General features: G+C 40.7%; 1 protein-coding gene across 1 annotated transcript in view; it reads left to right on the forward strand.

The window, feature by feature from the left end:
* The window catches only part of FSHR (follicle stimulating hormone receptor), a 78,578-nt gene extending 68,592 nt beyond the window's left edge, over positions 1-9,986 (forward strand). Inside the window, exons 9-10 of the mRNA XM_041489405.1 lie at positions 2,530-2,715; positions 8,433-9,986. Of these exons, the coding sequence (XP_041345339.1) occupies positions 2,530-2,715; positions 8,433-9,660 (1,414 nt within the window). The 3' untranslated portion in view covers positions 9,661-9,986. The remainder of the gene's footprint in view (positions 1-2,529; positions 2,716-8,432) is intronic.
* The last annotated feature ends 2,034 nt before the right edge of the window (positions 9,987-12,020 follow it).

The following is a 12,020-nucleotide window of genomic DNA, read 5'->3' on the forward strand; positions in this document are numbered from 1 at the left end:
AACAGTAACACAAGAACACGTATTTCAATTGCTGATGCCTTCTGGTTTGATTTCCTACTGCCACGTTATAATCTTATTCATCAGGCTTATTTAATTTATCAAGCCTCTAACTAGAGAACAGCATCCCAAAGAACCTCTGTGCTGAAGTGTGTGTGGTAACTCAGCAGAGTAATTTACCAAACCACCTGCACAATGTCTGTGTTTGCTTTTCAGTGGTGTATCCATAGCCATCCCTCACAGACATACTGAAAGAAACCCCACAGGGGTGTGCAAAGCACTTTCTCTAAATCATTTCTGTTTATGTGTGATAATGAGCATAAAAAGAAAAGTTTCTTAAATAAGAAGTAACAATTTTTTGTGGAAAAACAATTTAATATCTTTGAAACTATTTAGAGATAATGAAAGATTTGGAAAACTTTTAGATATTTTTAAGTGCTATTCGTATTTATTTCCACACAGTGTAAAATCAGTTTGGATGCAGTAATGCTTTTTAGCTAACAAGACAAAGAAAACATTTTTTTTTTCCTGTGCTCTTGTTCAGAACTATGAAGTTACACATCCTCTTAATGATGCCATGAGAGATGCTGGCTGTGGATTTAAGCAGAAACCTGCTGTTTAGTTTTTGACTCATGAGCACACACTCTGGGTGACAGTTTTCATTAGGCAGAGCACTGAGGGCAGTAGTCAGCACGAGTGAAAATTGAGGCTGCTCATTGCAGCCTAATCACCTCTTCAAGCATCCAAGGTAGAAATCGATGGCCCAAAATTTCTCATCAGCTGCCAGGTTTAGCTCCTGTAGAAACAAGCCCAGGACCTCAGGACCTCTTCTGTGAGAGGTGTGGCTTCTCTCAGCCTGCCCTGCAGAAGTTCACAGCACTTTGGCATACCCCAGTCTGTCTTCTGTAAAAGTCACAGTCCCCGCTGGGGCAGTGGAGTGGAGTTTGTGTTTGCTCCCCTGCTGCCACAGCCCATTGTCCAGTTGTTGAAGGTGGCACATTTCTTCAGAGCCTGCTTGTAAAGCCTCAGCTGTGGGCACAGCATGGGCACAAAGATCATCTCCACCAATTTTACAAACTGCTTTATCATCTGCCTCTGAACTTCTTAGGCTTGGCTGGTGCTCAAACAGAGCCCTCTCCTGGTATTAATTTTGCTTTCTAGACCAGAGAACAGAGGTGCAAATGTGTGTGTGGTACATAGCAACTGTCTAAACTTTATTAAATGCTGCTAAAACCTGGTCTCCCCCTCACATGGCACCACTGTCCTGTATTAATGCAATAATAAAAACAGTTTGTGCATGTTGGGTAATAGAGATCAAATAATGTGTCCTGACATCACACTGTCAAAGATGAACTGGAAACTGTACCTTTGAGGGGACATGGAGAAAACTGCAAATATTGTCAGTCCAGTTCCTTGATTAGGAAGAAATCTTTTCTTTTCTTGGAGAATAAGGAGCAGAGCAGCCTCAGCAAACATTGCTTCCTGGATCAGTCTCAGGCTGTGAGAGAGCACAGGGCTTAAAGGAGGAAGAGTGATTTTGTGCAATTCACTTTTACCTTTGCTCTTCAGAAAAAGGAGTTGATCTCAGGCTGTCATGATCTGAGAGACATGGCTTGTGTCCCAGTAAGGGAAATGCAGAGATGTTTTGCCCAAGCTCCTACAGTCTTGGAGCTATGGGGATGGATTCCCAAGTATCTCTTAGCCTGGAGATGGAGCACCCTTGGTCCTTCTTCCCTTTCTTCACTTGCGTGGCACAAGTCAAGATTAAGTGTATGCAGAACATGTTTCCTTTTAACAGGAATGCTCTCTTTAGTTCATTGATGGCTGCTGATTCCATCACTGCCTCTGATAGCCTGTCCCACAGCAATTGCCTTCCACATAAACACATCTCTCCCAACCTCCTGCAGTCGTGCCCCTTTCTTTGCTTCAGTCTCTGCTATATTTGTTTTTTAAACATCCAGGAAGGTTTTGTTGGGATTTTTTTGTTCCTAACAGCCTGAACAATGCCACCCCTGTCTCTCTTTAATGTTTTTCTTCCTAATGAGTACAAAATCTGATATCCCCAACCTGTACCCACATGTGAGCTTCTCTCTTTGTGTTTATTGCCTTTTCCACAGCAGCCTTCCCATGATGTGATGTTCATATAGCAAACTTCTATTGTGATTTCATCAGCCTTTTCTTTTTTCCTTTAGCAGTATTATGGGATGATTGCTGCAGTTTCTGGGTATTTACTAAACCCAGCATCATATTGCAGTAATAGTTGATATGCCTGCTAATTTTTATTCAGAACATTATGAGATTTTTTTCTTTTGTTCTTACAGACTAACATCACTTGATTGTTGTTTGCAGTGGATATTAGCTCAGTTTGCTGGAGGAACAGTCACTTTAGCACTGGATCATCTTTTCAGTATAGATTTCCAGCTGATCTGTTTCAGTCACTACTCTGAGAATGAGTAGGACAGTCTAAAACACATATGCATTGTTGAGCAGTAAATTTGCTTTTTACCAAGATTTTCATATGTTTTCTTAAAGGGATATTTCCAGCACGAAAATCAGTTTCCTGCCAAGTCATGGATTAGAACTCATTAAGAAGCTAAGAGCAAGGTCTACATACAATTTAAAAAAGCTTCCTGACTTAAGCAAATTTAGATCTTTGATTGAGGCAAACTTCACCTATCCTAGCCATTGCTGTGCATTTACAAACTGGAAAAGACAAAAGTAAGTGATTTCATTTGCTTTTCTTTCTGGTGCTTTTCAGCAGTTGATAGTGAATTAAATAAAACTCCTCAAAATGTGGATAGAAAAGGTCTCTTCAGTGCAGGTAAGTAAATGGATGGAAATAAATGAATACACAACACATACAGGTTTATGCATGCTACACAGTGCAGTGCCTCTCCATTGCAGGGAATTATTAAATTTCGATAGCATCAGCACTTTCCCCAGACACAGCTCTGCCCTCACCTCTCATAAACCCATCTTTCACTGGGACCAGTCTGGAGCCACACCGAAGACATTAACCAGGAAACAACTGATAACTCTTTCAGAAGGTAACTGGAGGGGGAAGGCTATGTTTGCAGAGAAGCTGGTCAACACTTGTTCATCAGTCCAGGAGGGCAACAGGAGCACTGAGTGATCCCAAACTCTTCTTTCAGAAAGCCTCATTGATGTTGGAGCCCTGCCCAGCCAAGCATTACAGATCTGTTGAGTTCATATTCACAGCAATTTGGGACATTTTTTCTGAGCAGATCCATTTCACACAAATCAACAAAGCAGGGTGGGAGGCTAAGGTGCCTTTTTAGACTCCAAAGGCAATTTTCCATGCTGGTTTTAATTTTCCATTACCAAGTTGCAGTGAGGCTTTAGGTATCAGTGATTCTCATTGAGTATTTTCACCTCAGTCATACAGTCTTGAAATGTTCACATTTAGTAGTTAATGAACCTCTTGAATCTGCGCCACTGGAAAACATGAGGAACTGATACCTACAAAAACCCTTGGTATTGTCTGAAATTCTTCCTTTACTAATGTCCTGAAAGGCTTGGTCTTTGCCATAAGAGAAAAAAATTATGAATCATTGTTACAATTCTAGACATCATCTTCAGAAGTGGCATAAAACTTCAAAGAAAAGTAAAACCATGCTGAGAGAGCATAAACTCTTAGTAGCTTCTATTTCAATACCCTTTAATAGCCCTTTATTTTACTTTTAGCACTGTATTATCTCCAGACAAGGGAAGCTAACTGAGTTTGCTGATAGCTAATAAATATCATCTACATGTGTTTACAAAACTGTGTAAAGAGTGCAAGTGTGATGGTGGAGACTGTAGTGATGACGGAAGTATCTGACAGAATCCATTCCCCATCACCCATTTTTGATCCAAAATGCTAAATTTTCACTAGAACAGTTGATCAGCAGGCAACATTTTCACACACTTGTGCAGTCTCATGCAGACACAGTGCCTGGTGGCTTCTAAGCAGAAATGGGTCCAGCCCTTCCAGAACTGGTGGCAAAGTGTTATTTTCCAAAGAGTCCAGTGAAAGAGTTTTTAGTTCTGGATCTGCAAAGGAGCACTGATATCACTATGATTCATATTTTCGAAGGTATTTTGTTTCTGGGCTGCTTGGGCCTAATCAGGACCCAAATCCCAGAATTCACCCCTTAAATTAGGCAATTGGACTTTTCAAAAACAAAGGGTTGCTATTGAAGGGAAGCTACGGAAGGAAAAAGTCCTCACCCTGTGGTAAGCTCTCAGTATCTAGGCCCCTCATTTGGGCTTTGAAAAACTTGCATGCCACACACTCACTACACAAAATTGAAGTCCACAGCACTCACTTCCCCCTTAGTACAGCCCCACTTTTGGAAGCCTTTCCCTGTCTAGCAAGAAGGCAAGGAGAACATAAGAGCCCTTTCCACAGCCTGGGTAAGTGTAATTTTGCAAAGAAATGCCAAGAAACCTGTGAAGAGCTCACATAGCCCCAGTGCAGATGTTGGAGGCTGGGCTGGAACACCATGCCATGGTGGGGCTGCTTCTGGAGCAAGTCTGGTCACAACTCTACCTCCCTGGTCAACAGAACAAAACTGAACATATTTATCCATGCCTTTAAGAGTTACCATATGTATTTTCTACCAAACATAAATGCAAAATTATGAGTACCTATTACTTAGATGAACCCTTCCTGTCAGCTTCTTTTTAACATAATTAAAAATTGTCATTTCTTTCATACAGTCATGTCTCTTGTAGTGAAATTGGTGTGAAACTGAGCTCCTGTCTCCAGAATAAAGAGAGAAAGTGGATGCATGTGTTTGGTTTGAAGACTGAAAGTATTACCATACACTTCAGCAGAGATTAGTCACACATACAGTAGCTACACCCTCTTTCATTTCAAAGCACTTTTCGTGACAGCTGGCACAAGCTCCATGTGCACTGAAGGCTGCTCAGGCTGTTTAGAAGTTATTAATAGTTTGCATAGTGCTTGATCACACAATGTATAATATTCCTTTGGTGGGTGCTTGGCTCAGAGCAGCAGGCATTGCTTGTGGTGGTGGGAACCCTGGTGTGACCTGGCTTGTCGTGCATCTTCACAGGAGACAGCCATTCCTTGTGGCCATCCGGCTCACAAAATACTTCCAGGTAGTCTGGGGAGTACATAAATGATGCCCTATTACCCCCAGAAGTGCATTTCTAAGGATCACAGCAGCAGCTGGTGTTCACATGACAACTCTGGGAAGGAATTAAGACAGGGATGTGCAGACCCTTTCTGGCTGTCCATTCATGTTTGATTTCCCCTTTTTGAGATTTTGCAGCATTCAAATCCCTAGATAAAATAAGTTACTGTAGTGGGTCATGCTCAATCACCTCTCCAAAAACTGTCTGCAGCAGCTAACAGGTGCTGTTGTGATAATGGAAAGCTTAAACCTGTTACAGCAACAGTGCTTTCTTTGCTTTCTTTGGAGGATGCCACATCAAGCACAGTTCTGCCAGCCTAAGAAACACAATTAAAACATAAGACAGTTTTGATTTTTTTTAATCATTCCAGTAAGGATTTCATGCTAAATATTGATCTGTAGTTTGAATAATGTGGTGCTGGCCTAAGAAAAGTTAAGCTGCATTCTTAAGACAAGTCTAATACAGTATGTTGAACTCCCCTCACGTTTTTCTGTGACTGGAAAATAATATCCTTGAAGTATGCATAGGGCAGAGGCCGGATGTTAAAACAATCAACTTGACATAGTCCATTACAAACTTCAGCAAGATTTTGGCTTTCTTTGACATAAAGATCACCTTCTGCCCAAAAGCATGCCATTGATATGACTCTGTCCTTACACTTGATCGTTATTCTTTGGAGGAGCTGTCACTTGAAATCCTATTTTTTCAAAAAATGTGGCAGCAGCAGGAATGTGGTGTTTGGGCCTCGTGTCACAAGAACATACTATCAGTCGCTCACAACTCACTTAATAGCACTTTCTGGTGAGGATGATTGGCTTGAGATAGGACTTATTACAGAGCACAGGTCAAGACTATTTATTCTGCTGAGCATGTTTCTCAGCACACAAGATCCTGCTGCCAGCAGATCCAGACAAGGCGCATAAAATAACAACTTAAATAACAACTTGAACAAAGGTAGTAATTTTTGTTTATTTTTGTCAGACACTCTGCCAATTTCAATTTTGTTCTATAAGTTGCCCTTTCTGCAGTTTATTTTTCTAGTTTACTTGAACAAAATAATGTTAAAAAGTAAGGAAAATTTACAAAGAGAGGGAATGAATTAACTGTATTATGACACCCAGTCACAACAGGAAGCAAGGACCCACACATCCCTTGGGAAATAATGTTTTAACTTGTTGCTCTGAGTGCACTGCACAGCCCAAAAGGTGAGAAACAGAGGGCAAAGATATGACAAAGAGTCAGTATCAGAGCATGGCTCTTCCTTCCCTTGGGAGTTTCATCCTACGAGCTCCCAATACAGTGAACCAGCAGGACACTCCCCATTACCTTTCCCTGGAGCAAACACCTTATTCCTTGGGACCCTGCTTTTATTTGGGACACTGTCTGTAAAAATAAGGCAAGAATTAATGAATTGCAATAATCAGAAATATTTAATTGTCCTTATGAATCACTCTTGCCTGAGTATATATTTAGGTCCAAGCAGTGCCTCCAAAATTTTAGAAAAAGTTTATTTTTACCTCATGCTGAGAAATGATTGGCTACAAACATTTCCCCTCAGTTCCTTTTCAAAGAACCACCAATTGCTGTAGCTTTCAGTGCCCCCAAGTGCCTGTTGCACTAAAAAATGAGGGATTTTTTTCTCCTGTTATTGCTCCTTGGAAGCCTATATTCCCTTTCAGCCAGAGAACTGTTGATATATTGATCAATACTCTGGACCCTTCACTCATCCTTATGCGAGTAGAACACAGGAGAGCAAAATGTAATGCCTTGTTATTGCTACTGTGACCTTCATAGTGAATATTTGACCTCACAGAAAATCAGTTTTCTGACTCAGTTGACAGGCAAGATAAAAAATATTGATAATAGTAGAGGATGTTCAGAATCTCATAGGAAATGTCCCTCACCTTCTGGTGCTGAAAGTTTTCCTTTCTTGCAGACCCTTTAAACTCAATTTTCAGAAGATGTAGTGAGTGCAGAAAGTCAAAAGGTAAAATTAGGTTACAAAGAAGAATTCTACCTTTTAGGCTGCTACCAGTTGTTAAAAATTTTTACTTGCCTAGAGAGTTCTTCTCTCAACTGTACTCAGAGTCAGGGTGGAAGGTAAGCTGGGGTCCTGTCCTAGAAATTACACACCTATACTTCAGTCTGGGTTGTAGCTGAATGTAGGCAGAGCTGAACTGGGTTGGTTTTACAACAAATTGTCAAGTGTTTTATTCCATAACTCAGATTAGGTCTGCGTCCAAAACTGTGAATGCAAGTTCATGGGACAGACAAATTCTAAGGCAGCCAAAGAGCTGTTGTAAAAACTCACCATTCATTTCATGTTTATACTTGATAGTTCTTGATATTTATGATCTTGTTGGAGCTGATCATCTTGCTATTATCAGCCAAAATATTTGTTTCTTCTGTAGGTCTATGCATGGAGAAGGACACAGAGCTAATACTCTACAAAATAAAGCCAAACACAAAATTATAAAAAATGCTTGTGCTACTAAAAAATCCTAAAATGCTAAAAAAATACTTTCTGACAAAAACAAAAGCAACAACTGTTTCCATTAAAATGTTCAGTTTGGTTTGGTTTGGTTTGATTTTGTTTCACTTCACTTGATTTCTAATCCACTTATTTAAAAAAACAGTTTTTGAGCAAAATGGCCTCCTGTGCCTTGTGTTTCTGTTGGCATCTGTCATCTAGAGATTATCTGGAATCCTGCATGAATTTATTTGTGCTATTTACTTGTGTTACTGGCTAATCACTAATACGATATGAGGTACTAAAAATGAACATCACAAAATGGAGTTATGTGCCCTGGCAGAGTTACAAGATGGTGGTGGTCAAAACCTTTAGGAAAAAGGGAATTTGGGAATTTGCAGCTGACTTGACTCATTCCTCAAAGATCAGTCTTACATTGGTGTTCATTGTCATGTATTTCCCCCACACTTGTCACAGACAGCTTAGGTGAGAAATTAATTTCAAATGAGGGAGGCTTCTTACAGAGTGTGCTATCCAGGTGGATAACTGCATCCTGAGCATTAGGCAAACATTAAGTTTTCCTTTCCCATGTAGTTTATGGTGTTTCCAAGTCATTTGCATGTTCTTGTAGTATTTTATAAATAGGGGCCAACCGCACTATTAATTTCAGGCTCTAGGGTAATCTGTATAATCAGCTAACCAGAAAAACTGTGCTGTTAATGGAAACTGGAGGATTTTGTGTTTGTTTTTTGCCTCATACTGTGTTTCTTAGCTTGCAACTCTACTATTTTTACAATTTCAGGACCGAATTACATCCGATATGTAGCATATCTCAGGTGAAGCAAGACTTTGAGGAGAAGCCTGGCAAAAAACTACGGAGAAGGTCTGCAGCAGAAGATTTTATTTCCAACTATGGCATAGGATTTGACCCAGCAGAGAATGAATTTGACTATGGTTTATGCAATGAAGTAGTTAATGTAGCCTGCTCTCCTAAACCTGATGCTTTCAACCCATGTGAAGATATCATGGGATACAACATTCTGAGAGTCCTGATATGGTTCATCAACATTTTAGCTATTACTGGGAACACTGTTGTCCTCATTATTTTAATAAGCAGTCAATACAAACTCACTGTTCCTCGCTTTCTAATGTGCAATCTTGCCTTTGCAGACCTCTGCATAGGGATCTACCTGCTGTTTATTGCCTCTGTAGACATCCAGACCAAAAGCCAGTACTACAACTATGCCATAGACTGGCAGACTGGGGCAGGATGCAATGCTGCAGGATTTTTCACAGTGTTTGCAAGCGAGCTCTCAGTCTACACGCTGACAGTGATCACCCTGGAGCGATGGCACACCATCACCTACGCCATGCAGCTGCACCGCAAGGTGCGGCTGCGGCACGCCGTGATCGTCATGATTTTTGGCTGGGTGTTTGCCTTCACAGTAGCGCTCCTTCCCATATTTGGGGTCAGCAGCTACATGAAGGTCAGCATCTGTCTGCCCATGGATATAGAAACACCGTTTGCCCAGGCTTACGTTATGTTTCTCTTAGTGCTGAATGTGCTGGCGTTCGTCGTTATTTGCGTCTGCTACACCTGCATCTACTTCACCGTGCGCAACCCCAACGTGGTCTCCTCCAACAGCGACACCAAGATTGCCAAGCGCATGGCCATACTGATCTTCACCGACTTCCTCTGCATGGCACCAATCTCTTTCTTTGCCATTTCAGCCTCACTCAAGGTTCCTCTCATCACCGTGTCCAACTCCAAGATCCTCCTGGTTTTGTTTTACCCCATCAACTCCTGCGCTAACCCTTTCCTCTACGCCATTTTCACCAAGACTTTCCGCAGGGATTTCTTCATTCTCTTGAGCAAGTTTGGTTGTTGTGAAATGCAAGCCCAGATTTACAGAACAGAGATCTCCTCGTCTGCTCATACTTTCCACACAAGAAATGGCCATTGCCCTCCTGCATCAAAAAACGGTGATGGCAATATTTATTCTTTGGTTCCCCTGAACCACTTGAACTGAAATGCTTGCATAAATTTCTGTCTGAGGCAGTGTGCTAATCACTTGCAAGTTTGTGAATTTGAGTAATGACTTCAGCATAACATGCAAACTTATTTTTTATGAAAAGAAAATTCTTTCCAATTCCCTATTTTTGTTCAATGAACAAACATCAGAGATGACATATCATCTTTATCAGTTCTTGAAGAACAAAGTGCCAAAGTGTTCATGTAGAACTGTCTCAAGAAATAAATGAGATCATAAACTGGTATCTCCCACCATGAAGGCAGAGATTCCCTTCATACTAGGGAGATGTTAGTTGCTTATTGAGAATTAAATAGTGGTTATATACAGTTTCAAAAAATATGTAGAATTAATTTCTTTTCCTGTGAATTGTGTTCTAGCAATATAGATAATTAGCTTTTTTCATTAATCACATCTCCTGGGGTTACAGGAGACAGAAGGCCAATTTAAGCCCTCCTCCAGCACAGGCTTGCTAGGAATGAGAATATCTCGTGATGTTCCCATTTCTGTTGAGCACAGCAGGGAGGCAGGAGGCATCTCCAGCTATGCTGGATCTTTGCAGTTCCACACTGTGTAGACCTGCCTTACCCTGTGCAGAAGTGTCACTTTGGGTGGTGTTTGTGTTGGTTTAGATTGGCAGGCTCAGAGAAACCTGTTTCGTCAGAGTTTGTATTAAAGAGTTGTTTTGGTTTAGGGTTTGTTTTCAAGGTAAGAAAGAGCAAGAATGAGGGCAAGAAAAACCCCTCATAATAAAAAGGGTGTTCTTTAAAGCTGTTTTCACAAAGCTGAATTCACTTGTCTGTCTGGGAGCCTTGGATATGCCAGCATGGGCCAATGGGCTGCTCCATCCACCAAGACACATGAGTCAGGCTTGCCATACAACAGCATTTGTGTATTATACTGCCTGGGCTGCACAAAGAACAATGGCTCTAGATGTGGCTTTTAAATCCCTGCACAAAAGTTCATGTGAAATCCTAATTTTTTGTATACTCCTTTTAGGATTTCTCCTTCCCTTCTAAAAAAAAATCCTCCGTGCACACATTGTTACGTACTGGTCCAGATTGGAAGATCTGAAGGAAACAAGCTGAAATATGTTGAAATAACAACCCCAAAAAAAAGTTAAAAAGAAGAAAGATAAAAAATTTCAATCAAGATTTTCTGATTTTACAGGAGTTTTTACTAGCATCTCAATGAATGTACAGACTTTTTTACATTATTTGAATATCTAATTTTTCCATGGTTCATCATTCCAAATTGCAACAAAGATTCATGGATGGGTAAGGTTTTCTCATGCTGATTATGTGTCGGTGCGTGGATATGTGGCATAAAGAAAACACCAGGAGAGCAGTCTGGGCTTCATTCCCATCTCACAAAGAGCTCACAGTTCTACCCCATGAAATTATAAAAGCTTGGAGTCTCCATGTTTAAATGTGATGTGCTTTAAATGTTTCCTACCTACAGCTCATAAAATTTCAGTAGCAAATTTTGATGCTTCTATCCATAATTTCCCCTGTCGTCAGTTTCACATTTCAGCATCTGAATCTTATGTGAATAACAACAGGAGGTGATTATTCATTCAGTCCTAGCCAGGGAAGGAACTATCAGCTCCCTAGTGCATAAAACAGGGGAGATCAAAGACAGTGTGTTTTGGCGGGGGAAATTTCATTACTCAACACAAGTCACACTCCCTCCAAGATCCAGGAAGAGGAAGAATGAAAGAGAAAAGTGGGAAAGACACTTCATCTCTGGGAAGATCATCTGACTACTCAGAGGAATCATTTTTTTTCACAAATGCTTTATGTCATATATTGTGTGCTGGTATGCAGCCATTAAAACCCATCCCGATGGAAGTGACTGAATGATGATGTTCTAAAATGACAAATAATCTAGTTATATTTTTTAAGGGTCCTGAATCTATTATTTGCCTAAAAATGAGGGATGTTCTTTGGCAAATGCTACCCCACTTTTGATGATAAATAGGGAAAACTCTTGCAGTGTGTCATGTCACACTTTTTTGGCTGAGCTCTGTCCATTTACTAGGAATGAGACCTGGCAGCTCAGGAAAACAAAAGCATAGTAGTCTAGAAGCCAGTCTAGTAAATCCTCTCACAGATACATCAGGCACATGAGGTTGATACAGAACATCTGCTTCATGCAAACCCATTGCCTGGACATTTGCACAGTTAAACATGTTTTATAATTTGCATCCCTGAAAAGAGACCTTGCAGGGCTGTGTCTTGTACCCAGAGTCAGACCAGAGCCTGCGATTGAGCCACCTAGCCCATGGGTTTTCCTCCAAGGAGACATGAGTTGATACTTGAGGAGCAGGTAAAGCCTGCAAAATTGGCCACCTTGCCTCA

Source organism: Pyrgilauda ruficollis, unplaced genomic scaffold, assembly GCF_017590135.1.
Source record: "Pyrgilauda ruficollis isolate IOZ18807 unplaced genomic scaffold, ASM1759013v1 scaffold93, whole genome shotgun sequence".
Lineage (NCBI taxonomy): Eukaryota > Metazoa > Chordata > Aves > Passeriformes > Passeridae > Pyrgilauda > Pyrgilauda ruficollis.